General features: G+C 35.8%; 3 protein-coding genes across 54 annotated transcripts in view; 1 reads left to right on the top strand and 2 right to left on the bottom strand.

Moving 5' to 3' along the window:
• The window catches only part of LOC139970443 (1-phosphatidylinositol 4,5-bisphosphate phosphodiesterase beta-1-like), a 152393-nt gene extending 142401 nt beyond the window's left edge, over positions 1-9992 (bottom strand). For 21 of the 45 annotated variants that reach the window (XM_071976122.1, XM_071976119.1, XM_071976123.1 and 18 more), the window contains exon 1: positions 9345-9990. In XM_071976122.1, coding sequence (XP_071832223.1) covers positions 9345-9443 — 99 coding nt within the window. In that variant the 5' untranslated portion in view covers positions 9444-9990. Of the gene's footprint in view, positions 1-9344 lie in introns of all 45 variants that reach the window. The other 24 variants (XM_071976143.1, XM_071976145.1, XM_071976144.1 and 21 more) reach the window with 3 other exon arrangements.
• Positions 9993-10167: 175 nt separating this feature from the next.
• Positions 10168-23508, top strand: LOC139970448 (retinol dehydrogenase 13-like). Of its 4 annotated transcripts, XR_011794150.1 has the most exons (8): positions 10168-10476; positions 12229-12347; positions 12850-13005; positions 13624-13728; positions 14814-15023; positions 16082-16289; positions 17636-17843; positions 17936-23508. XR_011794150.1 is itself a non-coding variant. In XM_071976174.1 (7 exons), the coding sequence occupies exons 1-7, from the start codon at positions 10319-10321 to the stop codon at positions 17757-17759; spliced, it is 1014 nt and encodes a 337-aa protein (XP_071832275.1). In that variant the 5' UTR covers positions 10168-10318; the 3' UTR covers positions 17760-23508. The 4 variants fall into 4 exon arrangements, 3 of the variants coding, with proteins under 3 accessions (XP_071832275.1, XP_071832274.1, XP_071832276.1); XM_071976174.1 differs by having other exon boundaries at positions 10168-10410; positions 17636-23508; XM_071976173.1 differs by having other exon boundaries at positions 17636-23508.
• LOC139970447 (mitogen-activated protein kinase kinase kinase kinase 3-like) overlaps positions 21276-27136 on the bottom strand; it is a 78273-nt gene continuing 72412 nt past the window's right edge. For all 5 annotated transcript variants that reach the window (XM_071976167.1, XM_071976169.1, XM_071976171.1 and 2 more), the window contains one exon: positions 21276-26855. In XM_071976167.1, the coding sequence (XP_071832268.1) occupies positions 26712-26855 (144 nt within the window). In that variant the 3' untranslated portion in view covers positions 21276-26711. The remainder of the gene's footprint in view (positions 26856-27136) is intronic.

The raw sequence follows: 27136 nt of genomic DNA, 5'->3' as shown, positions 1-27136 counted from the left end.
GAAGAAGCGGAAACAATTTTGCAGACTTCAATCTTACGGATCTGTGTTTTTTTGGGTGGCAATATTCACAGAAAATCATGTCACAGAGCTGTTACAGGAACCTTGGTAATTTACAGTTAAATTGATCAAGGTGGGCATGAGAGAATACTGTACACTATCTGTAGGATGATTTTTATACAGAAATCAATCTTCCTTGGCAGTTGGCACACACAATATATGATAGATTCAGAAAGGAAATAGATGGGTTGGGAAGCAGATTCAAAGGAGGGTGGTGAAATGTCACCTGTAGAAAGGTCATCAGGTCACTCTAGACAAGGTAGAGCAACAGATCAGAGGTATAGAGGAGACTCCCCAAAACTTTCTGGTTTGGGTATTTACAAATGACAATATTTAACTGAATTAAGGTTTCTTTCTGCCTTCAGAAACATCATCAAAACTGTGTTATAACCAACAGGATTCCACTGGATGTATACACTGTATATCACACTGGAATTAATAGTTGTAAGCTTTCAGAACATTGGTAGACTTGGAAAGGAGATGAAGCGGACTTTGACCCTGAAGAAGGCCAATGGTGGTGCAGTGCTAATAAGTTGCAAACATTTGTAGGCTAGATATATTTGAGAGACTATGTAGAACAGAGACAGGTAAGTACAAAAAAAAAGCTTACTAACCAGCTGAACTTAAAAAACTGTATTTCTTCATATGCACTATTTCTGAAGTCCTGGCTATTATTATTTTGCAGCTTCAGGAGTCAGAAATCCAGAATATTAAATATTCTGGATTTCTGACTCCTGAAGTGACAAAATATTGTAGGATGATTACCAACACCCCAAGAAATACAATGATCTTGGCAGTTCATTAGCGCACAAACTAGACACTTTGAGTGGTAGAATGGGAAGGGGGTTAAAGTTGACCGGACGTGATCTGTCACCATGGGAGGTCAGTGTCAAAAGGTTGCCGGGTCACTCTAGACATGCCAGAGCAAATGTGCAATTGTTGTGAGGAGACAAGTAAGTGAAGTAAATACTAACTCCTTGAATAAGGGGATATGCCAGACTGACTTAGTCTCATCATTTTATAATTTAATGCATAAAACCATTTGTTAATTTGAAACAGTAAAAGAATTTAACGAGATAGAAATAGAAATCCCCAAACTTTCTCTGGTTGCACCTGCGATCTAATACTTAAACCTGTACAATTAATCAATTTACAGTGTATTATCACTGCACCACCATGCACTGACCCACATCCAAGTCAACAACAACTTCCTCTGTCTTCTGAAGCTACAATTCTAAACCTTCATTTTGGTTTTTGTCTCTCATTATCTATCAAACCAAATCTCACTGGTTCTTTGGAATGGTACATGCTTATTGTACATATCATAATACTTTAGACACATATATCTACTGGGTTGATATTAAAAGATTTCCAATAGGCACTGCAAATTGACCAATTATATTCATGAGCAAGGCTTGGACTTGAGTGTATATGTAAAATATGTGTAACGGTTGCTACAATCTATACTAATATTGCTGCTGTCAGATCAGTGTGCATTTTTTGGAGTGTCTGTGGCAGGGGTGGGGAAGAAGAGGGAGGAAAGAGGAGAAGGAGAACTTGAAAAACATAATGGAAATTGGTTATGTCTGTTATCATTTAGTATTTTAGTTGGTATGGACTAATGAAAGAGCAACATCAACATGTAATCCCATGTGTGTATAACTTCTCACATTACATCACTAAACTGACAGTTTTCATAAAATCTCATTCCAAAATGTACTACTAATAAAAGTTAACCTTCCAATTATCATCTGATCTTGAAATTTGTCAAGATAGTGCAATCTCACATTGATCTTGCCAGGGTAAAGTACAGTCACATATATGTCCTATCACAATCACGTGAAAAGCATTATTGCAATGTTGACAGTGAACTTTATACACAATATACAACAATAATAAACAAGGAAGCCAAAATTACTCACATATGAAGATGGAAATGTTTTCTATTTTAAATGTAAATTTAGACACTACATTTTAGGTATCTCACCATGAGAGGTCAGTGTGAAAAGGTTACCAGGCCAGTCTAGACATGTTAAGAATGAGAATGCAGCAATTATGAGGCGATAGGTAAGTAAGGACACAAAGTAAATATTAACAGTGAGGAATTTGATGACAAATCATAACCAAAACTGACTTGCAAGTGGAGAAGATATATATATACATTGGAATAAGATCGTCTGTCTCACTGAAACTGATCAAATTTCACTTGTTTAAGCGTCAGATTTGTATGAACGAGTCTCAAGTTATGAAACGTTTTGAACAAGAAACACTGCATTTACACAGCAAAGCCTTGTGCTATGGTACTACACAGTGTATTTGCATGACCTGATTGTGTAATACTGCTAACTCTACATCACACTCACAGTCAGTCATGCATGAAGAAGGAAAGCAAATAAACCCTATAACTGATAATTTCCAATTTTGCCAAATTGCTGATTTCTGACTAGTACTGACTGTAGTGAGAATTTGTCTATGTTACTGACTGTACAAGACCTGTTGGCCAAAGAAACTGACAACAGCCATAATTGATATCTGAAGATGAAATACACATGGACAAAACCCAACCTGTACTGGGCTGTTCCTGACCAACAGAAAACCAAAAGAGGATTGTAGACAGAATTACTGTAGGTCTGAAGATGAAACAGTCACATATAAAATGCAACCTGTATTGACTGTTCCTGACCAGCTGATACTGACTTCAGACTGTAAAGCCAACTGCAAGCAGAACAGACTATACTTTTGATCTGCAGACATCAGATTCCAATCTCAAAATTGTACAGACATGATGTTTAAATGTTTTCTGAACTAAAATCTGGCTTGTACTGACTGTTACAGATCGAACAAATTAATCTTGTGATGTTTACCTGTCTGTGATGCACAATTTAAAATCTCTATCAGCATATTTACTCATGTTATCAACTTATAAGAGTATTTAACTTATTGAAGTATGCTTGGAACAATGTTAACAATTGTTTACTCTTACGGTAAAGAGCAATGCAACATGTCCACAAACCAATCATAGTTCTGATATATTGAACTTTGGCAACACTTGAACTGTACAATTGATGCCTTCCCTGATTTTAACTAGATAAATTTTGAGATTTTGTCTCTATAGACAAATAGAACTGAACATGCAGGAATTCTATATCAAGGAAAATTCAGGATATATTTGAGGTAGTCATGCATATTTAGAGTCTGCTGGTATGAATACAAATGGATCTAATCTGAAAATATTTAGACTGAATGCAAAATAGCCACCCTCTGATAGAGAAGTTAGAGAACCTTCAAAAGTATGGGAATGCCACAGCTCAGGATTGGCTATGCATCAATTGACCAAATATATTAAATTGATTATAATTCTGACTTCTATTTTCTTATCAATGTAAAGGTAAGAGTTCTATGTAAAGTTCACAATTCAGAAGGGTAAATAATTGAAGTATTAATTTCTTTTGAATGCCTCAAAACACAGACTATGTCATTCAAGACATATGAATGGCAATACCTCCACAGTTCAAACAGAGAGATCATACTAAAAGCAAACATAGATTGCTTTTATTTTCAAGATAACTGATGAGATAATATCTGTGAGTTGTCAGTACTTTGAACACAACAACAAATATCAAGATTAGAATATGGTTTCATTTTAGTGTTTTGGCTTCCAAACTTTCCAAACAGATCAGCCAAATCAATGGTTCATTTTATTACACTGACATTCCAGTGCAGTTGTTGTGATGATACAGGTAAGTGAGGAGTGAAGTAAATAAGTGCCCAGAAAACATACCAGTTATTAGCTATCACATTTTTTTCTATAGATCAATAAAATCTTGTTAGTTCTTTGTAGCAAAACATTTCATTTTTCCTCAATTTGGGAGCCCTAACTCATTCACTCTACACTGTGGATAATTAGCTGTGGGATAATTGTTTCCTGCAGGTCTCAGCTGGAAAAGGTAATGAAACCTGGTATGTACTTGTGTACAACCATAAGTATTCCAAAACCTACCAGGTTTGCATATGAGTGACAAACATACCTGTCTACTCAAAAACCTCGGCACTCTTGCACCTTCCTATCATTCTACCATCCAAAGGGCTTAGAAATTCTCTTAGTAGAGAAGAGCCGAGACTAGACTGTTATATTAGAGAGGAACACAGTAAATCCACATTAACAATATAAATTTAATAAGATTGACACATGTTTCTAAGGTTAACCTTCTGGACAAATAAAACAATATGTTGGCTTCTCGATCTGCCATTTCCACACAAAAAAAACTTGCCCCAGAGTGAATAAGCTCAAGTATATACTGTATGCATGGTTATAACTATGGATAAATGTAGGGACACAAATACACAAAATATCTTCAAATTATGGGTACTTTAAGCTATACCCTACCTAAAGTGACTGCTGAGAGCTGACATTTTTTACCTTTTACTTTTTAATTAATTAAAATAATTTAGTTAAGTATGTATCTAATTTGCATTTAAAAGGAAGCAATCCTCTTAAATTGTAGATCCCTAAGAGGCAACTTGTGTCACTCAATGTGATCCATGTATGTCTGTTATCACTGAATCACTACTTCAAATGGTTTCTGTGGCGAGTGTCTGCTAATCCTTCAGACCACAATTAAATTGCAACTTACCAGAAGAAATGTAAACAAAAGCTAGGGTCTGCTTATATTGGCAACAAATTAAAAACTGCCTAATCAGCTTTGTAGGTTTTTTTTATTGAAGAGCTCACAGTAATCTAAAATGCCAAACAAACTTGATGACACGATAGAAAAACAAGGCAGATATGTTAACGCTTTCTGAGTTTTGGCAGCAGCAACGTTAACAAAGATCAAAAGTTGATGACACCTTTTGGGTTTCAACAGGGAGTTGTTATGGAAACTCCCTGGTTTCAACCACAAAATTGCTGACACCTTAACTTTAAAAATGTAGAAAACTGTTCCAAAATAAATGTTATGACAGCTTTGGAATGTTTGGTTATTTTAATTTGTGTCTTTGACTGAACAAAGTATACGCTACAAGTACAAAATAAGCTATAGTATGTTTTGTCTTAGCTTGTTGATGATTGACCAGAAATTGGAATCATTAATGAAGATGCATGCAATGGTGACCTTATACCCCAAAAAAGGTTTCAAAATGAAAGCTTGCCTAGTTTAGTTTTGTTCACTATATGTAGTTCAATATAGCCATCATAAAGCAGTTTTTACCATTAAAAATTAATTACTGTGCAGGATGTTATTTATGTGGGTAATTAATTGCTACACAATCGTGAGCTACACAGTGTATGGTAGAATAAAATATGAGTCTAATTATGCAAGGAAGAGAGATTTAGATCTCACATAGAACATTGTTCTTTGCAAAAATTGAATGTGGAATTTTGAAACTTATTCCCTGTTTATTCCCTAATGTCGATGGACTTTTAATAAATGCTTCCCAAAACTGTTAGTTATTATAACTGTATCAGTCTGAAACAGTGAATTAAAACACTAATATTACAAAAATCACTTTATCTTCTTTGACATCACCATTCACCCATATATATATACGTACTGCAAGTCACTTTAATAATACACAGACACTGTAAGATCAGATATGTAATACTTATTGCAATGACTGACTGACTGACTGACAGCAAAGCTAATTGTTTTGTGAACATGCACACTGCATAATCACTATTGCATGAAGAGATGGCTGTTTCAGCAGGCTGTGAAGGGCATGGTTCATGCATCGCAAGCACAATTGCCACCTTAACCTACATTAAATTGTGTTACTGTAACTATCATAAATTGTTGACTACTTCAAGTCACATAATTGTAGGAAAGAATTAGGACTGCAAAGTGATGACTTCAGGCAAATGCAATGATACAGGATAATGTAGCATTATACTAGTGCATGACTAGTAACAATAGTAATAAAACACACCTTAAAATAAAATGCCACTCCCCCACCCCTGAAAAGTAGAAATTTATATTTAGGGAGGAGCAACTCGTGTTGTGACATCAAAAGTGATCTCTTTATAACAGTCTGTGGATGGCATGAAAAGCAACACGGTAGGATATACTGGATGGTAAACAATTATTTGTAAGAAAAGTTTGCTGAGCTTTCAGCATTATTAGCTTTTCATCTGTGCAGGTTCAATGATTATCATATTAACCTCATGATCAGCTTAAATTTCCATAATACTGTACTTAACATGTATTGACAAAGTGGTCTACTGCATTCATAGCTGGATATGTCTACTGACATACAAGACAAGTTCCCTGTAAAATATCGTTTTTCTTCTTTTGAAGAATATTAATTTGTTTAACTCCATGGCAAACAGATATTGACACAAGTCAACATTACATCATTGCTAATGCAACTGTCTTCTCTTTCATAAATAATACCACAAGATCACTTGTTGCCTTGGTAAAGATTTCTGTATGCATATTAAAATGGGAAAATGTTTTGCAACTCATTCATTCTGTAATTGATAACAAAAGTCTGTAGTACTGACTTTACTATATTTTTCACACACTGCAAGTCAATGAAACTGTCATAAATTTGACAGCAGAAATACTGTTACAAAAGTTGCTTATTTTCTTGAGTATTAACCTAACAAGGTCATAAAAGGAGAACACCATGATTTTACTTCACAATTCACACCCAAAAGGTGTTAAATACAGCATAGCCATAGTCAAGGAGAATATAGGCTAAGTAAACTAACAAAATCACCCTCATTAGCATAGATCATAAAGACAAGTGTACAAGCTATGCACTTTAGTTGTTACCCAATTTCTTTTCCATGAAGTGTATGTAGGGCAACAGCTTACAAACTCTACAAAAGCTTGCAGATACTAACAGCAACAACTAAATTGAGTGTCCCTGTATTTTGAAAACCTTTGCAAGAGTTGTTAATCCAGCTCTCAAGGGACTGAGTCTTCTGGTTCTTACTGTAGCTTTGAGATGTGGAAATTTGCTGGTAGTTAGACACTACAGTGACAACGTCAACCATAATTTATTAAGCCAATTACAGACCTTGGTTGCCAGCACAAATGAATATTGTGTTTTAAGCTACATATACAACAGCTCGTACAATAAAGCAAATATTCCGAAACATACCAAGTTTCAAAGAAAAATTGAAGATAGTGACAAAACACATCTAGACACTTTTGGGTGGGAAGCATGAGAATGAGGGATGTACAGTACTAAAACGGTTACCATTTCATTCTAAGCATGGTGGAGCGAGAGTACTAAGGTTGTGGGGAGACAGGTAAGTGAGGTAGCTCATAAACAATAATAAACACAAACTTCCAAGGTAGTTTCATCCTACAAACTTACTTAAATGTGAGCTAGCAAAAGGTTTGCACTCCTGTAGATATTTACATTGGTTACATAAATGGGAAAGTGTATATTACATACTCTGTTGCACTTCTATTGAATTTAGAGCTGTAAGCAATCATGCTAAATTGCAGTAAGGCCACATAAGTACTCTTTCCCATTTAGTAAATAAACACTGTAACTTTGTGGATCTCACATGTTTGCTACAGTATACATATATAACTACAGGTCTAGCATTTGATCCAGACATATGTCCTGAGAGGCTGAGGATCATGTGTACATATATACAGGCCTGATATATCAAATACTATATAACTGAGAACAGCCCCCGTTTAGAATTATGTCCACTGTGGACTGCTTTTTCTTGTTCATGTTCTCTCTGGAATTACTTGTTTACAATAATATAAACAAAATAAAACAAAACTGTTAGCAAACTGCTTATCCACTAAAGAGCCTGTGTAAGAGAATACATGTGTAAAAGTAAGCAGGCCTGACGTTTCGATACAAGCAGGATCTGTTAGGATCGAAACGTCAGGCCCTCTTACTTTTACACAAGAATATAAACAGCTGATAGAACAACATACAGAGAGATAATTATTGTTTAATACATAGTTAAGTGAGACATCTGACAGGTATCCTGCCCTAATGAAATGCTTCTCCAACAAAATGGCATAACTTTTATAAATGGAAATGCAAAATAAATGAATTTGTATCTTTACCACTTATGAAGGTAAGTACTTTAAATTGCATGTAATTGCTCTTCCAGGGAGTAGGATCATTTTACCATGTATATATTTCAGAATATACAATTCTGAATTCTTCGGCCCTAGGTAACTAGATCTTTGAGCTTTCACAATGTTTTTTTTCCCTTTATTTATTATTTTGTTTCTATGATTGAATATTGTTCTAATATCATATTTAAGGAGCATAGATATAGTGCAGACAGAGAAACCCCACTGCCAAAATATTACTCTTCCACGATCCCTTTAAATTTCTGTGTACTGCAATATAAAACAGGACACACCCAGTTTGCAGATACTGTACACTTAAATATCTGTTGACTTGGAGAAGTGTTATGGATTGTAACATGTGTTCCACAAATGTGAGTATATACCTAGATGGTCTACCTTCACACCTTACAGTTACAATGTAAATATAGGGAATGCTTCCACATTAATTATAATAGTCTGTCTACCACCTTACAAAGAGAGAAGGGAGATATACTCAACACCCAATTATGGTGGGTAAGGGATCCCATTGCTTGCTTTTGTTCAGCTCCTTGTGGTGCTAAATTTGATTTGCTTTGTTGAGATATTGTGACAAATTTCATTCCTTCAGTAATTGGATCAGTGAAGCCGAGAAAGAGGGGGAAAGGATGAGAAGGCTGAGGGAGGGGGTGGGGGATTGGTAGGGGGTCAGGAGAAATATAGGGAGTCACAGATTTTAGAAAGTGAAATATAATATGAAATGTGTATGATCCAAAATGACAAAAAATCCAAAATGTGAAATGTTAGTACTACAGTCTTGCAGAACTTACTGTGTCTTCGGTTTCCTCACTGCAGGTACTTAACGTGACCCATAGTAAAGACTTAACTGATGTAACCTTGATGAAGATGGTATTTCACATTTTTATCATTTTCAGAACTTTCATGTAGGCTAGTATTCTGAATAATCAAATGGCAGCTATAGACCTAGAGGACAACACAGCATCTTACAAATTATTGTATGAATAAACTTATTGTATGAATAAACTGTATAAGCACTAAGTAGTAAAACAGCCACAAAGACCAGCTGTTTAGCTATAGTCCTGATTAAATGGTACAACTCGTCAAAGATAAACTTGATCTTGTTAACGGTAGGATGCTTTACATGAACAGATTCTTGATGGAAGGTTACATTGCTCTGGAAAAATCAACATCAATGACAACAATTTGATACTTATCAAAACTATCAAAACTGTTACCTACCTGTTCCCATTTGATAAATTTTCCACCACGGGTAAGCTCCTCAGGAACCACAATATTTTCAAACCCCGCTTTAACTTTGGCAGTGTCGGCACGAACCATCCTGAGGTAAAGCTGGTCACTTACTGTCACACATCAAATTGATTAATTTTCATTCCAAAGCAGAATCATAAACAAATATCATAACAAGAGATTGGTAAACAAATTATCAGTGAATGAGAATACCAAGCCTAAACTTCATAAAATCACTGGCTACAGTTTGTTTGTTACATTAGCTTAATAGTCCAGAGACTACAAAACTAGAGTGGGTTATTCTACCACCATGCACTGTTGAATGCAGCAACGGTTGGATGGCTGTGTAACTTGCCAAGCTCAGTACATAGTACACTCAGCAGTACATGGCTTTTCAGCTTCCTGTCCAATCCAACATCAAAGAATGAATAACGTTAGTGTAGTTCTCGATTTACAATTTGTAGTTGCTGATACAATGCCAGATTCGCCGACCGAACGTTGTTTAGTTGATTATGTGGTACGTCTGTTGTTTTCTCGGAGACATACCGCTGAAGGTTTTTTGACTAACAAAATTTTTGTCTAGTCAAATTAGCAGACGGTAGTACTGAACACTACTGGTATAGGTGTATCGTCTGTATTATCTAGCAAATAAGTGCCGAATACATGTACAGTAGTAAGGATGGCCGAGATATGTTATTGTTGGTTGGTCAGGTGACCGGAATAAAGATGCAAATTTTATTGAACGGCTGAATCTTGAAGACTGTGTTGTTTTGATTATGCAATATTTACTAGACGTTTCGTCTGTCGCATGCGCTATGCACTCTCATACACTGTAACTTTTGAGTAGCCTTAGATTTAGAAACATCAGTTTCAGCAGGCCGAATTCTAAGGCCGCAAATCTCTCGTCAGTCTGAAAAACACTTTTGGTTGTATTACGTCGTGATCATTTACCAGAAGCTCTGAACATGCAAAATTTTGTAAAGCGAGTTTTTTCTCCCAGGATAGTTCTTCCTCTCTCATTGGCTGGAACTGTCGTTGGTTCATTGGTTTTGATACGGTATGCAATGTACTTCATGAGTGGTGACAATTTCGTCCATCAGTTACTTGGAAAGGCATCATTAACGTGACGACTAAATCAAATCTTCATATTTTAATAATTGTTTTGTCAATGCTACTTAAATCAATTTTAGAATTCGATTTTTGCGTAACTACTATACAAGGAGTAGAATGGTACGATTTAGCTGTAATTCTTAACTGTTGAATGAGAAGTAGCTTCTATAGCCTGCAGCATCATAGGCTTTATTAGTCAGTATGCCTATCCAAGAAAAAACGTTGATTTTAATATATATATAGAGCATGTCCTATTTTGGATTCCTGTTCACAGGCTTAATTGTAGATTACCCTGCAACACAAAGCTCCATACTGTAGCTGGCTTCACTTCACACTACATTAGACATTTCTTTGCATATTACTAGATGCCTATAGGTCATAGCAAACATCTTAAAGGGTGTTGCTTCAAAATTGCAGGGTATCCTGTAATTACTCCCAATGTAACTTCTGGAGAACTCATTCTAAGAAACATCATTGAATGCATGTCTTCACATCTTAATCAAACAGTACACAGTTCTAGAGAATAATTTTCTGTTGCAAATTTTTGTGTAGCAGTTTTGAATGTTCTGAACTCGCTGTCTCATATACAGTAAAATGCTACATGGTTTTTATGTACGATGCTACACAACTTTGCACTTTTATAGCAATTTGCCCATACCGCATAGCAACCGGCAATGCAATACTGTATAACTCGGTAATTTAGCATTTTAGTTACAACAACATGTGCAGAAGTTCCTTTACATTGCTATTTTCTTTAGGACATACTCTAGTTGCCCTCCAATAGCCAAAGCAAGAAGGAATTGTGTCCTGGCTATTTGTCCAGCTGACATTACAGTTTATGAGATGTGTAATGTTATTTACCTGTTAATGGTCTGGCAGCCAAATGATATAAGAAATGGAAATTCCTTCATTTTTGTCAACTAACAGTGTGCAAAGATGTACCCAACTGAATACCTTTCTAACTTCCGTCCATACTGTGAATGGCTTGGCTTAAACTACAATTACAAACACTTTGTTTTACCATTTTTCATAGCATGTTGTAAGTGCACCATCATTAGATTTATCAAATGTTGAGACAGAATTTTATAAAATAACTACCTCATATCAGTTTACCAGGTTTAGGTTAGCATGTGATGAGAATTCCCTTGTGATCTGTACAGTGAGTATTTTTTACACAAATTAACCCATGAGGGTTGATACAGCTGTTTAGTAGCATAGATTTATTTGGAGTATAGGCCTGTGTCCTATCAATGACATATAGATACCACTGTATGTCCAATACTATGGAATATACACAGACATGAGACTGTTGGGTATAGCTGGGAGAAAGTATGTCTTCAAGCATATTGGTCACCATTAGATAGACAAAAAAATCACTAGGTTAACTTACAGTTAAGAAAAAACAAACATGTGGGTTTTGTGTATCCTTTCTGTTCAAATCCTATATCTTATATATGTTAATTTGCAAGAAAAAAGTGACACTTGAAATTGCCACTGCCATTGTCTACTTTCATGACAAGACGTAATATTCGTGAATGTTTGTTATCAAATCTAAGAATGATTGCCATTTCTACATGAATCCAGAACATTGATCGGTTGCTTTATAGATGCCTCTGTAGCTCAGTTTATTGTCAGGTATCAACCATCAGTTTAATGTAGAAAATGTTTAAAAAAGACATTAAAGTCACAGTAATTGTATAGTGTCATAAAGGGTAATTTCTATTCAAGTAAAATGTTGATGTGTTTTTATTGATCAATCATGCAGAGACCACTTTGGAGGAGGAACATGTCAATGTAAGGTCATGTTAAAGGGCAGGACCGTCATCATCACCGGTGCAAATACTGGAATTGGCAAAGAAACAGCTTTGGATCTTGCAAAGAGAGGTAAAAGTGTTTCAATAAAGAAGACCAGGATTGCTTTGGAAAGATACTTCGTTAGTGTAGTTCAATTGCTTGTAGGTTGTGGTCTGAAAATTTGTAACAGAGTATAAAGACAGATAAATTTATGCTTCTGATTAATGTAAGCCATCTAGCCTTTTACAGTACATGCTGTTATGTATAATCAGTGTCATAAAGTTTTCTCAGCATGTGGGTTCTCTTGCAAGGAATGAAGAAAGTTGTTATCAAAATTACAAACTACAGTAATAAGTGCTGCAAAGGCATTAATTTGCACATTCCAGGAGGTGTGAATTATAGCTCAGTAAAGTTAAGACCAAGTGATTAAACAACATCAATTTAAATTCTGTATTTATTTTCCTTGTGCCTGTGTATATTTATACTTATCAAGTATCAAGTAAGGTGGGAGGAGGGGAGGGGGGGGGCTAGGGGTGGGAAAACAGTAAGATCAACCATATGACCAAGAATGTTGTTTCTGCATGTCTCTCAGGTGGAAGAATCATTTTAGCATGTCGAGATGAAAAGAAAGCCCTCAAAGCTCGAAAGGACATCATACTACAAAGTGGCAACACAGACATTCATTTTCGACACCTAGACTTGGCTTCTCTGAAATCTGTAAGGTCATTTGCTGAGCGTATAAATTCTGGTAGGTTTTTTTATGCCAAGGATATTTCTTTATACACTAGTTCATATAACTTGGTGGTTGTGCTATATTGTTAATCCGTGGCCTGCAGAAAAGTCAACAATGTTTGGCTTTGACTTGTCACATATTTTTATGACTTTTTGAAGAAACAAAGAGTGAATGTCAAAGCAATATAAGCAAATACTCTTATAAAAAACATATTTTACAGGCAATTACCATAGCAAACTACACTGTGGTATAGCTAACTTGATAATGTGGAATTTTTTCCCCATATCTGGACAACCTACAGTATGCTATAAACTTGTCATGATAATCCAGGTTTCACAGTACTTAAATGCAATTTAGTTGTAAAAGGTTTTTGAGACATTTGTGTGTACAATCTTTTTGTCCCTTACAGTTGTTTTTCTTTCAAATGTGTACAGTTTTGTATGAAAACATAATCTTGTAAAAAGAACCTTTCAATCAGACAATTGAAATGAAAAGTCTCACCTTTAATACACACCTTTGTATGAGTAGGGGTGTGTATTGTCATCTATAAGTTGAAGGTAATGTTCCTTTTTTACAAAACAGAGAAAATTTTACCTTTCTTGGACTATTCTTTTAGCATCCATTTTCTTTCAGAGGAAGACAAAGTTCATGTACTCATCAACAATGCCGGCATTATGAGATGTCCGTTTTGGAAGACTGAAGACGGTTTTGAGATGCAGTTCGGTGTCAACCATTTAGGTATCATTATAGTTTAATATTTGGTCATGTTACATAAAGTTATTAAAATAATGTACTGTGTATTTGGGGGCTCGCTTACATTCCCATGACATGTTTTTTTTTTTTTTTAAATCACAAATTTTTCCTAGGCTATTGTATATCGCTAGTTAAAATGAAGTAGCTATGATTATCTATTAAAATATCAGCAATCATTTAACCACTCATAGCTAGCCTAATTTAGCAACGAAATGCTGCCCACCATTCTTTTGGCAAGTTTACACACGTCTGGTTGTCAGCCAATCAAAATACTTCTTTGAGGTATTTTCAATCACGTCCACTAAACTGGGTTTTTAGTTTTGAACATCAGTAGAATGGTATCAAAGTCTCCTTAATGGAATAAACTAGACTTATATTCCTGCGATTTTAAGTATCAAAGATGAGATCTTTTTAAACATATTTTCAAAACTAAAGCACTTTACAAAACCATTAACTTTAAATTTTTAAAAACTTTAGCAGTCGGTAAACAATTTCAAATCCCATCATCTCGATCAATTTATCTCAAAGTTATGTTTTGGCTACAGTTAGACACTATTTATTCCATAGCAGTTGCTATCCTGGCATGAAAACCTAATTTGATAGCAAAATTGATCATTCTGAACATGTTATACATCACCTAAATTACAAGTGTGATGTCTCAGTGACTGTAACTATGATCTGATTAAGTTTTAAGCACCATCAATCTAGTATTTACCTTAGAGGTAAATATGGTCTTGAAAATTTAAGTATTTGACAGTGATGAAATTGTTATCATTGACTCAATGCAGCAAAGTATCTCATTAGTTTTACACATCACTGGTTGAATTGATGTGTGTCATCATTTAAGTTTGTTTTCAGTTTATGCAATAACTGTACCAGTTATCAAATTTAATGAGCTCACAGTTTACCAAGAGAAATCGTTATGTTATAGACCGCTGTATTTCTGATAGCGATTTGGTTAACATTCATGTGATATGTAAAGTGTCATTAATACCAAAAACAGACTCACTAAAACAACTTTTTTAGTCACCTTTGTTTTCTCAACTTTATTTCCATTAACTATACTGTAGGTCACTTCCTGCTGACCAATCTTCTCCGAGCTAAGTTGCAGTCATCTAGTCCCAGCCGGATTATCAATGTTTCATCGATAGCCCACGAAAGGGGAAAGATAGACTTTGAAAATTTGAACAGCGAGAAGGATTACCAGACAGCCGAAGCTTATGCAAACAGTAAACTAGCTAATGTACTCTTTAATCGTGAACTCAGCAAGGAATTGCAAGGTTAGTTCACGGTTGGTCAATCAAGGCAGAGGAGAATGAATGCACGGACGAGAGAATATTAAACAACACTGGTTGAGTAGTGTGGAGAGGTGTTGTGACAGATGTGTAATGGTGTCAACTGTATGAAATGTTTCTTTTTTAATGACAGATGACAAATTAGTTACGCTTCGTTCTCTATGAAAGTACTGTAAAGCTAAAATGCAATTTGTCATGCTTAGCAAAGAAAAAAATTGCTGTGCAAATGTGCAAAGTTCTGTAGTAGGTTTTGTACTTAAAACCATAGTATTTTCAGTTTTAATGAGAAATAGGGGAGGGGGGAGGAACAACAATATATTAAGCTCAAACTGGGAGACCGAATGTACTTTCAAGGTAAATTCACCTAAGAAGGAGTCAGTGCATGACAACCAACCAACTTGATGATCCACTCTCGGCACCCCAAGTCCTCTTATAGTGAGACTTTTAAAATGTACTTCTTTATGTTATGAGGTAGCACAAGTACCTGCTATGGGGAAAAGATACCAGTAGACAAAATGTGAATTAATAAATTATTCCATGGAAGCTATGAATATTGTTTAAAGCTGTATATTGCCTTGGTCTGTTATTAAAGTTTGTTTGCTAGATGGTTTCAATCCTCACAGTACTTTTTTTCTATTTTGTTTTGAAGGATATCCCATCTCCAAAAATGGAAATAGTTCATTACTACACACCTCCAAAGATTTTATCCTCTTTTTCAGTATAACATCTTAAAATATTAGAACTGCACTTTGTCTTGCCATTATACAACTAAAACATCGATGTACTCATACTGCCTCTGCAACTACCTCTCTCCTTCCCTCGTAGTTTTTCTTCAAAGAAGGAAAGAATCGCTTGTATTGCGCTTATTCATCCGTTTTTCCTGGTTTCCTTCAAAATGTCAGGATGGTATTTTCAGTTCACTCATCTTGTAATCCTTCCTTTACATGACTTCATTTTGATACATCACCTGCTATTAGTTGTGGAATATCAATTTAATCTTCTTTTCACCCAACAATTATAATAATTTTGTTTCCTCCACACAGGAACTGGTGTTACAGCCAATGCAGTCCATCCAGGCATTGTCAATACAGAGATTGGGCGCTACACTGGCTTCCACAAATCTGGCTTTTCAATGACCATCTTAGGACCCATATTCTGGCTGTTTGTAAAGTCACCTAAACAGGGAGCACAAACAACCATTCACTGTGCTATCTCCGAAGACCTAGAAAGTACTTCTGGGCTTTATTTCAGGTGATTATTTTGGTCCTTTTTTTTGTGTGAAGATTTCTCATGTTGTATGGGGTTCTTACAATGAGTTGGATTCTAATATCACATATGGCTCTCCTTAATGTTATATGTGGTTCCTGTTTTGCCATAGGGACTTCTCATGTCATATGGAGATTCTTCTCATCATGTTAGATTCTCCCCTGTCTTTTGAGATTCACATGTCATATGGGATTTCCCACATGTTGTATGGGATTCTTATGAAGAGTTGGATTCTCATGTCACATGTGGTCCTCCTTAATGTTATATGTAGTACCTGTTATGTCATAGGGACTTCTCATGATATATTGAGATTTTTCTCATGTCATGTTCTCCCCTCATGTAGGGATTCTCCCTTATTCTTTGAGGTTCTCATGTCATTTTAGATTTTCCTCTATCTTTTGAGATTCTCATGTCATATGGGATTTCCCACATGTTGTATGGGATTCTTATGATGGGTTGAATTCTCATGTCACATGTGGCTCTCCTTAATGTTATATGTGGTTCCTGTTATGTCATAGGGACTTCTCGTGGCAGAAGAAGATTTTGTCATGTCATGTTCTTCCCTCATGTGGGGATTCTCCCTTATTCTTCGAGGTTCTCATTTCATATTAGATTTTCCTCGTGTTGTATGGGATTCTTACTTATGTCATCATGTAAGGCTTTTACTGATGCAAAAAACAAAATGGAAGAAAGTTAGCCCAAAAATGGAAGTTTTAATGATTTAATTGAAAAAGCGAGGTTATTTGTTGACTCGCTCATTTTACATTTCCACATATTCATGCAACTCATTTACCAAGTCATTGGAAGGTACAGAAGAAGTATGTAGGGTGGGTCCCTTGTCGAATTGATGATATATTTATAGTTATTACAACAGCTGCGTATTTTCATAATTACATCCTTCCCAAAATTGAAAATATGAAATTTCTCTGCTATTCCCATGTAAACAAAACTGGGAATAGTATACATTTGTGTGAAAGTTACAGCCTGAAAGTGGTGGCAGCAATTGGAATTATCTTTTGCCTGAATTTAATTCCTTTCATGACCTAACACCTGGTTGTTGTCTATATTAGATTGACTGGACTTTCTTGCAATGGTGAAAGCTGTAAATAGTAGAATATGCCACAACAGCATGATATTTAAATGCTTTAAGATTTTTTAGGAAATAAAGTAAAATGCCAGGATATGACAAACAGTTGTCATGGATACATTTGAGTAATTATTACTATTATAGTGTCACAGATTGGCAAGACATGACATTTAAATTTGTGATAGGGGAACATGTTATCATCTCTCAGCTGTTTTTTTCTCTATTTCTGTTTTGCTTCTGCTAGTGATTGTAAACCCAAGGAATGCAGTGCTCTTGGAAAAGAGGACCAAGTCGCAAAGAGATTATGGGACACTAGTATCAAACTGGTTGGTCTAGATCAGGCAGACAGTGTATCTGAATCAAGTTGACCTTAGTATTTATGGAGGTACTACTGGATGGCTGTGAGGTACTGAACCTTACTATCTATGGAGGTATTACTGCATTGCTGTGAGGTACTGAACGTTAGTATTAATGGAGGTATTACTGGATGGCTGTAAGGTACTGAACCTTACTATCTATGGAGGTACTACTGCATGGCTGTGAGGTACTGGTACCTCAAAGCTGTCAGAAGGTGAGCCTCAAAGATGGAGGACACTAATCTAAAGAATCGCATGATCTAAGGAATGGTTGTGATGAGACCGACTAAAAAATGAGTTTTTGAAAATTGAGATGAGATCTTTGTAAATGATGTCTAATGTCCTGTTAACTTTATTATTCTGTATGGATCCCTGAGTTTCTTCTCTCTGTATGGATCCCTGAGTCTCTTCAAGGCACAAACTTATTTCTGATATGTCATAGACCAGCAGTAGGTAAGGTGTACACTGCATGCTGCCTGAAACAAGATTTCTGTGGCCTGTGATACTTTCAAGAATCCCATCATTGAACACAGCCAGCAGAACGCTAGCATATATTAATGGAAGACATCTGTATACTTTGATGAGTCTGTATAAAACTCCGACTTGTGACAGGATATTTCAACTAATCAGATGGAGAACATGTAGATCCTTCATGTCCCATACAATGTCATGTCTATATTTATCACAGGTGTAGGTAAATTCTTAAGGGCTGTGGCAAGTGAACTAGGTACAAACCTTTCCCTGCTTCCTGCGAGATGAATTTTGCCCACTCCGTCACTTTCACCCGGGTTACACCTTTCAATACCAGTTATATTTTTTGAGAAGTAACCCCCTTTAAACAAAGGGCTCATGAATCAAACTGACCGTACAACTACATTAGCACACAACCCATGAGTTCAGCTCATCACAAGCAGAATAGTGATAAGGTCTAGCTTTGGGATATGTATGTATTTGTACGTATTTTAGATCCTCCTGCAAGCAGGAACTCGCGAAGAAGCCTCATTGGCTTATCAAAGCCGCAAGTTGACCGAAGTCAGTCTCATAGATTCATATTTAATGTCCATTATTATGAATTGTCAATTGTCAACAACTCTGTAACTGGACGACATACATTAATCTTGGAGTGACTCGAACTTGGGACCTTATGATGGAAAGGCACCGGCGTTAACCATTGACCTAACACTCACTAAGTGCTTCATTATGCTGACTAATGTGCTTCATTATGCTGACTTGAGTTTAGTTGGTCATGCACTGAGATATGTCACATGACACATATTGATATATTGTTGGGGATATAGTTCTGTAGAATAATATAGCTCATTGGACAAGAATTTTCATCTCTTGCAATAATCACTACAGAGTTAATATTTCATGTGTTATTCATATATTATACAATACCTAATTATATTCCGGCCATTTGATTGGTCAATTGCTCGTCGATTGCATGCAAAATCCGCTCTATTGCACGCTATGATGATAGAACCATGCGTTATACTTTTTTGATAGCACTTTTTTCAATGGTAAGAGAGCAGAGAAACCTGTCTGTTCAAAACAATCTGTTGCATGAGTGCATTTTACATCCAATTATATCCAAATTTGAAGGTGTTGTATAAAACAAATAATGAATGGTTTCCATTCGTGCAATAGTGCAAATATTTCATTCGTTGAAAGATGTAATTTGTTCCATTCAACTCGGCTGCGCCTCGTTGAATGGAACATTCCATCTTTCAACTCATGAAATATTTGCACTATTGCACTCATAACCATTCATTATTTGTATAATATTGTAGTGACAGCAACAACATACACAGATGTCAGATCATGGACTTAATACCAAATATATTGAAACTCTTCAATAAAACAGTGTGCTTGTGTGTACTTTGCTCTATACTTTTTTTTATTTTAACTTAAACTTAATCTTACATTTTACCAATCAGTATGACATACTTCAAATACTTGGTGTATAAAACTTTATTGAGGGGGGGGGGGGGGACGGGGTCTGCAGTTATCAATAAACTTCAGAAATGTTTAACCAAACACAACAAAAACGATACAAGGTTTCAAATTCGTGACAACGATTTATTTACACAGTTCCATTGCAGGTCGGGAAAGTATACTGATACAAACGTACTTTCTCTGTAACACTTTTTTTTTTTTAATTCTATACGACATGTGTCCGTTACACATCTGTAGAATTCAAATGCACATATTTTTGTTATTACTTATATTGTCCATAATAAATACATACATGTTCAGTACTTACTGTGTCAAATAAATATCACTTGAAAGAAGACATCTTAAACAGATAAAAACTGGATTTTTACATTCATTCATTGCCTTTACATTAGAAATTCAATGGTATCTCGTATTATTTGCTCTTTTAGCCCCCCTCCCACCCCCCCATCCCTCTAAAAGAGGTACAGGTTTGTATCCAGCCACCATGTATGTGTCCTACAGTGGTATTCCATACTAAGATTATATTCCTCTGACCACACATTACATCATTTACCACAAATCAAGTTTATAGCAGAATACTGATAAGCATTGGTAATCTTCAAACTTTGTTCTGAAAGTTTCATCAGATTTCCAGATAACATTCAATACATTAAACTTGTTTAGTACCAATTCAAAATTAATGGAAACCATGTAAGCACTTGAGCCACCTGACCTACATGAGCGATATCATATTCCAGTCCACTCTTGCCCCTCTCCCCCACACTGCACCACCCCCCCCCACCAACAGTGCTATTTGCTCTGCTTTGCAATATGTTGGCAACTGTCCTGTTTATCTATGCAAACACCAACATTTAAAGGATAAGATATGTGAAACTTGTCTCAGAGAAGACTGCAGCATAACATTCCCTTCATCTGTAACTATAAGTTCACCAAAATTAGGAAATATGTGGACTTCATCAAATATTCTTGAATGCCAAATCCACAGAGGTATCTAATCTCTGCAATTCAACTGGAGAAACCCCCTCCCCCCCCCTGTAAACATAAGGGTAACATCCTGTATCTATATACATGGTTTGTATTTGTAATATAGCAAAGTTATCTCAGCCTGTTGTACAGTAGTGTTCCATTTTCTTTCAATGGTAATGAATTAACCTAAAGTACTTTTAACTTCTTTAATCACTTTGTAAACTTGAGAGGAACTTTGCAAAGAAGACCTGATAAAACAATCATGAAACATTTATTTTATTTTTTGAATGAATGTACTAAACTTTTTTTATCCCAATCCGTCCATGAAAACTGACCCTTTTTCATTGTTACTTCGCCTTTAAGACGAAGCGTAACATGTATTGTAACGTCAGGCCCACTTGCTTTTACACATTCTCTTTAATACACAGGCTCTGTAGCAGATAAGCAGTTTGCTAACAGTTTTTTTTTAATTTTGTCTTTTAAGTACAGCGATGATTTTGACCTCTTCAGTTTTTAGATCCCATTTGCAGATGGTGTTTTTTCTCTGACAGAACAGGAAAGTACAACAGAGGAGCGAGAAATAAAACTGATAGCTTTCATCTTTCGTTTCAATTTCATGCCTGTCTCTGTATAAAACTTCTTTGAAAAGTTGTAGAGTCACCTAAATATTCTTCCCTTTTCTTCCGAGAATGCTGACTGACATAAAAACTTTCTTGTTCTGTTTTTTAGGAAGTTTCTTTACTAAGGCTATCCACCCATTATAACTACGACAAATTTATGCTCTCCTTCGGTCTTTGTTCAGGATTGACATGTCAGTCATGTGACAATGTATTTCCTGTTCTTTTGTAATTTTTTCTTTTTTTTTTGACCAAAATGTCCTATAATTAATGTTGTACTTTCATGGAGAATGTGACTTATGTGTGCGTGTTAACTGACACGTCTAACTTGACACAGAAAAACAGAGACCCTTTTCGCAGGCCTTTTTTTTCTTCGGGCACAAGTTACAATTAAATAGATTATCTGGCATCGTATACATAAACTGAAGCCACCTTGGTAAACAAAAAAGTTTGGGTAAAAATGTGAAAAGAACCCCATATATACTGTGGTTTTCAAAAAGAAAAATTGTGATTTACAGCTTAAATTTTTTTTTCTGTACAAAAACATTACAAACTGAGGTTATGGTATTGCAAACACAAATGAGTATTGTAAAGAGGAGAAAGTGACACAACAAAACTTAAAAAACTTCCAGGACCATCTTAAAGGGAAAAAAAGGGACAAAGAGTATCTCCCCTTGATAGTAAGCAGGGTTCAAAGTAGATAACTCACCCCTTTTAGCCAAAAAACTTAAGAAACATACAAGCACAAACTGTGTGCTCATCCATGCATTCCAGAGATCCTGGGAGACATTTCCCTTTAAAGAAATCTTACTTTTTTACGCTTTTAGATTTGAAATAATTTGCCGAGGCTAGTCAGACAAACCATAATAATGACTGCTCTGTTTTACACTATACAGTTTTGCTAGCACCATATCACTGTAACTCACTAAAGGTTTGAAATTTGTCTCAAAAAATAAATCTCTTTATCAGTGGCCCAATTTAATACTCAATACTTGCATCATGTAGTACTTCAGTATTAAACTATCTATAGAAATTATTTCATTTTTTAGTACAGTTCTTCCTTCCTTTTTTTTTTTCTTTTTTAAGTTTTTCAAAGTTTCATCCACAATGGTTAACAATTTCTAGATACTTGCATTTGGGTTTCAAGACTGCAAGGTAGACAGTATCTAAATACTTTCAGAAAACGCGATTGCTTTTTTCTTTTTGTTTAGTTCAACCCATTTCCCAAATCACTGATCACTATACAGTGAATTAATATTCTGTATTTATATATATTTCATCACAGTGAGTAATATTCTTAACCTTTACTACCACCAACCGTTCGATTGGTGCTATAATGCCATATTGCAGTTAATAGTTTACATTTTTCCCCCTCCATACCTAATAAAACCTTCATAAATAGAGTTAGTAGTGACTTTCTACATATACACAGGTTCTTCAACATAAACCAGAAAATTAATCATTTTGCAGAGGCTGAAGCTTTGGTGTTTTGAAGGGAACATGTGAAAGCAATGTGTTTAATGATGTACTTAATTAATTATTAGACATTTCAAAGAAACACAACCACCATATTTATTAGGATTAGCATATTTGCCTCCTGTGTCCCAATAACTACTGAACATGTTCAGCCATTTATTCATGGAAAATCTTTCCGTCGGTTTCATTTTTTCCTGCAAATGGAAACATGTTCACCTGTCTCACCTTTGGACAGACAACATTTCAATCCATTTTTGTCTTTTTAATTTCATTTCTTGTCTCCATCATCATAGATCATCATAGATCGATGTGAACGCACTGACAGAAATAAAGACATACACACAGACGACATAGAGGGTAATACTGAAGATCAAGAAGTAGATTGGCAAAGGGTATAAAATAAGAAATTATCTTTTGATGCAGCATGTGAGATTAAAACAACCATTGAACATAGAAAAGCAAAACCATCAGCTCTCAGGAAATTAAGATGCAGCAAGGACCAACCGGGTATACCTGCTTTGGTCTCACTTTACCTAATAGCTTAACGAAACTTTTAAAGTGCTGCCATGGCATCAAATGTTTGATGGTTAGTCCCTTTTCCCCCTTTTTTTGGGAGGGGGGTGGGGGGTGGGGGAGATTTTGAAGTTATGACATTTTTAGTCCAGATTACTCAGAAATATGCACAAAAATCTGAAGACAAACAAGTTGCAAATAAAGTATTGAAAACACCCCTTCCCCACCCCTAACTCCCACCCCCTCTCTGGCAATACAAGTACAAAACATAGAAAACTCTTAGAAGACGGTGCATGGACTAAATTTTGAAACCCACGTTTGAAACAAGTATCATTTCCAAGAAACCAATCCTAAATTGCAACATAACACCTTTTCAAAAACGAGAGTACCTAAACACCAAACAAACCCCTTCATATCTTAATTATTTCTCTTTCTCATCAATAGAAATAAGGAAGAAGCTGTAAGGAGAGACTTAACCCTCTCATTACCACACTTCTTTCAAAATATATTCTAGCTACAAAAATAATATCGCAGGTGTATCCGCATCATGAAATTCAAATATCAAAGATATGAACACTCTTGGGAAAAAGTTGGTTTGCAGCCTCCTCTGCTTCAAAATTGAAATAGGAAACAATAAAAAAGGAGCTTTTCTAACAGATAGTAGTCTTTTTCGTTACCATCACAACGGGCCTATTTTTATTCTTTAGCTGTCTATAAAAGTTTCTCACATTCACTGACAAACAAACTTGCATTGTTTGAGGCCCTGTAAACTATATAGTTGAATGATATTACTATCAGTTTATTTCAGCATGCAATTAATTTGTTCACTGTGTGGTGGGTGACAGAGATAAGACTGATAATTAATGATAAACTAATCAATTATAGATTGTACTGCAGTGCCGACATTATTACCTTACATTTATATAAACAAATTTGATCAATCGTTTTCAGTGAGGAGGATACTATGCTTCAGACAACGTACATGTGCAACGACAGGTGGTCAAATCTAAAATAACTTAATTGTACGACTGTGATTACTAAGACATTTGTGCGCACCTTCATGTATGACAACAGAGAGGTGAGAAAAAGAGGCAGAGGTTACTCCCTAAAACAAATTTGGATAGAGGGTATGAATGTACCAGTTTGATTTATATAATCCTACATGACAAGAACCTGCTACCATCTCTGGTGTCCATTTGGAATTACTCTACAAGTGTTATGTATGTTTGTCCTTCCAAGCATCCCCCCCTCTCCATCAACCTTTAACCTTTTTTGTTCCCCAACTGTTCTTTGTTTTCAAATTATATATCAACATCCTACACTTTGATGATACACTTCCTGTTTTGTTAATGTAACATTTTAGGGTCAACAAAAATCAACGGCTCGACATGGCTGCAGGAAAGCAGCCAGTGAATTGGTATGCAATTATAACAACAATGATATCGTATGTTCATTCCAATGCTGACATGGAATTGGTTCCTTACAATGAAGTGTCCAACCCTTTTACTTTCAGTTAACAGCAACACCTTAATCTTAGTACATTCTGCTAAAAGAAAAGTACCGAAACTTAAAACCTACCCATAGAGAAAAGTTAATCAATTTGATCAAATTCACAACCCAATGAGAGAACCTACTGCATGTGAAGCTAAACCCTCAGCAAGAAAAATATAGGTTTACCAGAAGCATTCTATGACACCCTGCTGACATTAACACAGTAATAATATGACCTTTACACACTGAAGTTAATTACTTTTAGTAGCAACAAGTAGGCAAGCAGAAACTTTAAAGTCAAATATACCCTGATTGAGCTGAAAAGGATTTTGATAAGGAGAGGGAGGAGGCTATCATTGCAAAACAAACTTTTTAGCATTTTATCACAACTAATATAACCATTGAAGTGTTCTGATGCTAAGATTGCTGGCAAATACCAGGCCTTTTGTAAGTTACTGTATCAAAGCGTATATGAAAATATTCATGCTTGTTGTAGCCTATTAACGCAGGCATCATATCAGACAATTTGTTGTAACCAGAAAATCAACCAAATATTTTGCTATATTAACTTTCCAATTGGATATAATGACAGCCACGCTTCCTATCTGCATTTAACCGCTACCACCACATTTGCATAATCAATCAATCAATCTTCTTCCGTCGCTTATTTCACATTTTTCAACGATCTGATTTAGAAACATTTATATAACTTCACTAAATTCTCTCAATCTAACCAATAAACATATACATTTGTGCTGTTGGGCATTTTATTCTTCTTCTCCAGTATACATTGAGCATTCACAACCCAGATATAGTGTGACAATGCACATATTCAATCGGCAATCCACGTGGCGGACATTTACCTATTTGAGGCAACAACAACAACAACAACCCCTTTTTCATAAACCAAGTTGAACACATCTCCTGAACCTATTAACTTTATTTGATAGATTGATAAATCTACACAATTGACTGCTTCACATTTGGTCAAAACTAGAGCATTGCATCTGAACCATAACTACACCTCAAACCGAGTGTATCGTTAACTGTCGTTCTGCAATTAATCACTCCATCAGCGACCTTTCCAAGACGACGTTGAGAGATGGTAGACGTCCTACTTTCCCTGGGAAATTTCTCAATCTTACTCTCAGCAAGTAAACTTAAAAACCCTAACCTAACTAACAAAGAGTTCTGACTATGTTCATGTTACATGTAGAAGTAGTTGCACACACATTTTAAAGGGACGAAATATCGTATATACCTCTTAGTTTTTCTCAGTGAACTGACCACTTGCAATCAAGATGGCCCCATTTCCTTCAATATTTTTCAGCCTTAATACCTTGTAGAGTTTATACCCTTATGAGCCTGTAGGTGACAAACAACAGTGCAATATCCCTGTAGAATACAGTACTTTCTATATATTTCATAATAACTTTGTGACTACAGCATGCAGTTTTTCAATATGTATACACATTAATAAATCGGCCTCCGACCATCGTTGGCGACGGTATACAGATTTATTTGTTACTCCTTGCGGTGCGCGTTGCTTCAGCATGCATTGTTTAAACAGTACCACAAACGTTGATCCGGTTTGGGATCACTAAAGACAGGCTTGAATCCGATGAGAGACACTCTCCATCCATAACTGCTTCACTTATTGAACAACTTTTAATGGTTGGCTCATTTAAGACGATGACAGGCTTGGGATCTGGTGCTCAAGTAAAGTATTGTATTGGATAAAACGATCGTGAAGTGGGTAGCATCCCAATTTCCAGAAGCACTTGTGGCCTTCCGAGTAGTCGATTATATCACAACTCATAAATGATTACAAAGCCGACGGCAATCAAGTTTTGATCCCACAGCTACAAAACATCCTGCTTTGCAGTCTGGAGCTGGTCCAGAATGGATCAGTTTAAACAACTCCCTCAAATTGCTCATTGTCTCATCACATCATGTTGACATGGCCTGTTAACAGATAAAGGTTGCAGGGGGCCGTGGGGTCGTCGGTCGGATAGCTCTTCAAAACGATCAGTTTGTCCGATCCCAGCAAGGAGAACAGCTTACTGTTATCACAGATCTCTTGAGTCACCTGTGGAGAGGGTCAAAAGGTGATCGACAAAATTAAAGCAATTGAAAGCCATCCTCTTCACATATGGCCGTATGGAGAATCAAATGTATGAACTCTACGTTGATTTAAGCACGTTAGTGTAAGATCTTCCATGAGAACTAACCATCTGAACCAAAAATCCACATAAGCAGCAGAATAAAAACATTCTTTTTAGGGAATCAATTAGTGGGATAATATGGGGAAGGAGAGGAAAGGGGTATTGGGACGGCGAGAGGGGAAAGGCGGAGTACAATCCCTACGTA

Source organism: Apostichopus japonicus, chromosome 8 (genome assembly GCF_037975245.1).
Source record: "Apostichopus japonicus isolate 1M-3 chromosome 8, ASM3797524v1, whole genome shotgun sequence".
Lineage (NCBI taxonomy): Eukaryota > Metazoa > Echinodermata > Holothuroidea > Aspidochirotida > Stichopodidae > Apostichopus > Apostichopus japonicus.
The sequence above is the reverse complement of the archived record's forward strand: the minus strand, read 5'-3'. Positions and strand labels throughout refer to the sequence as shown.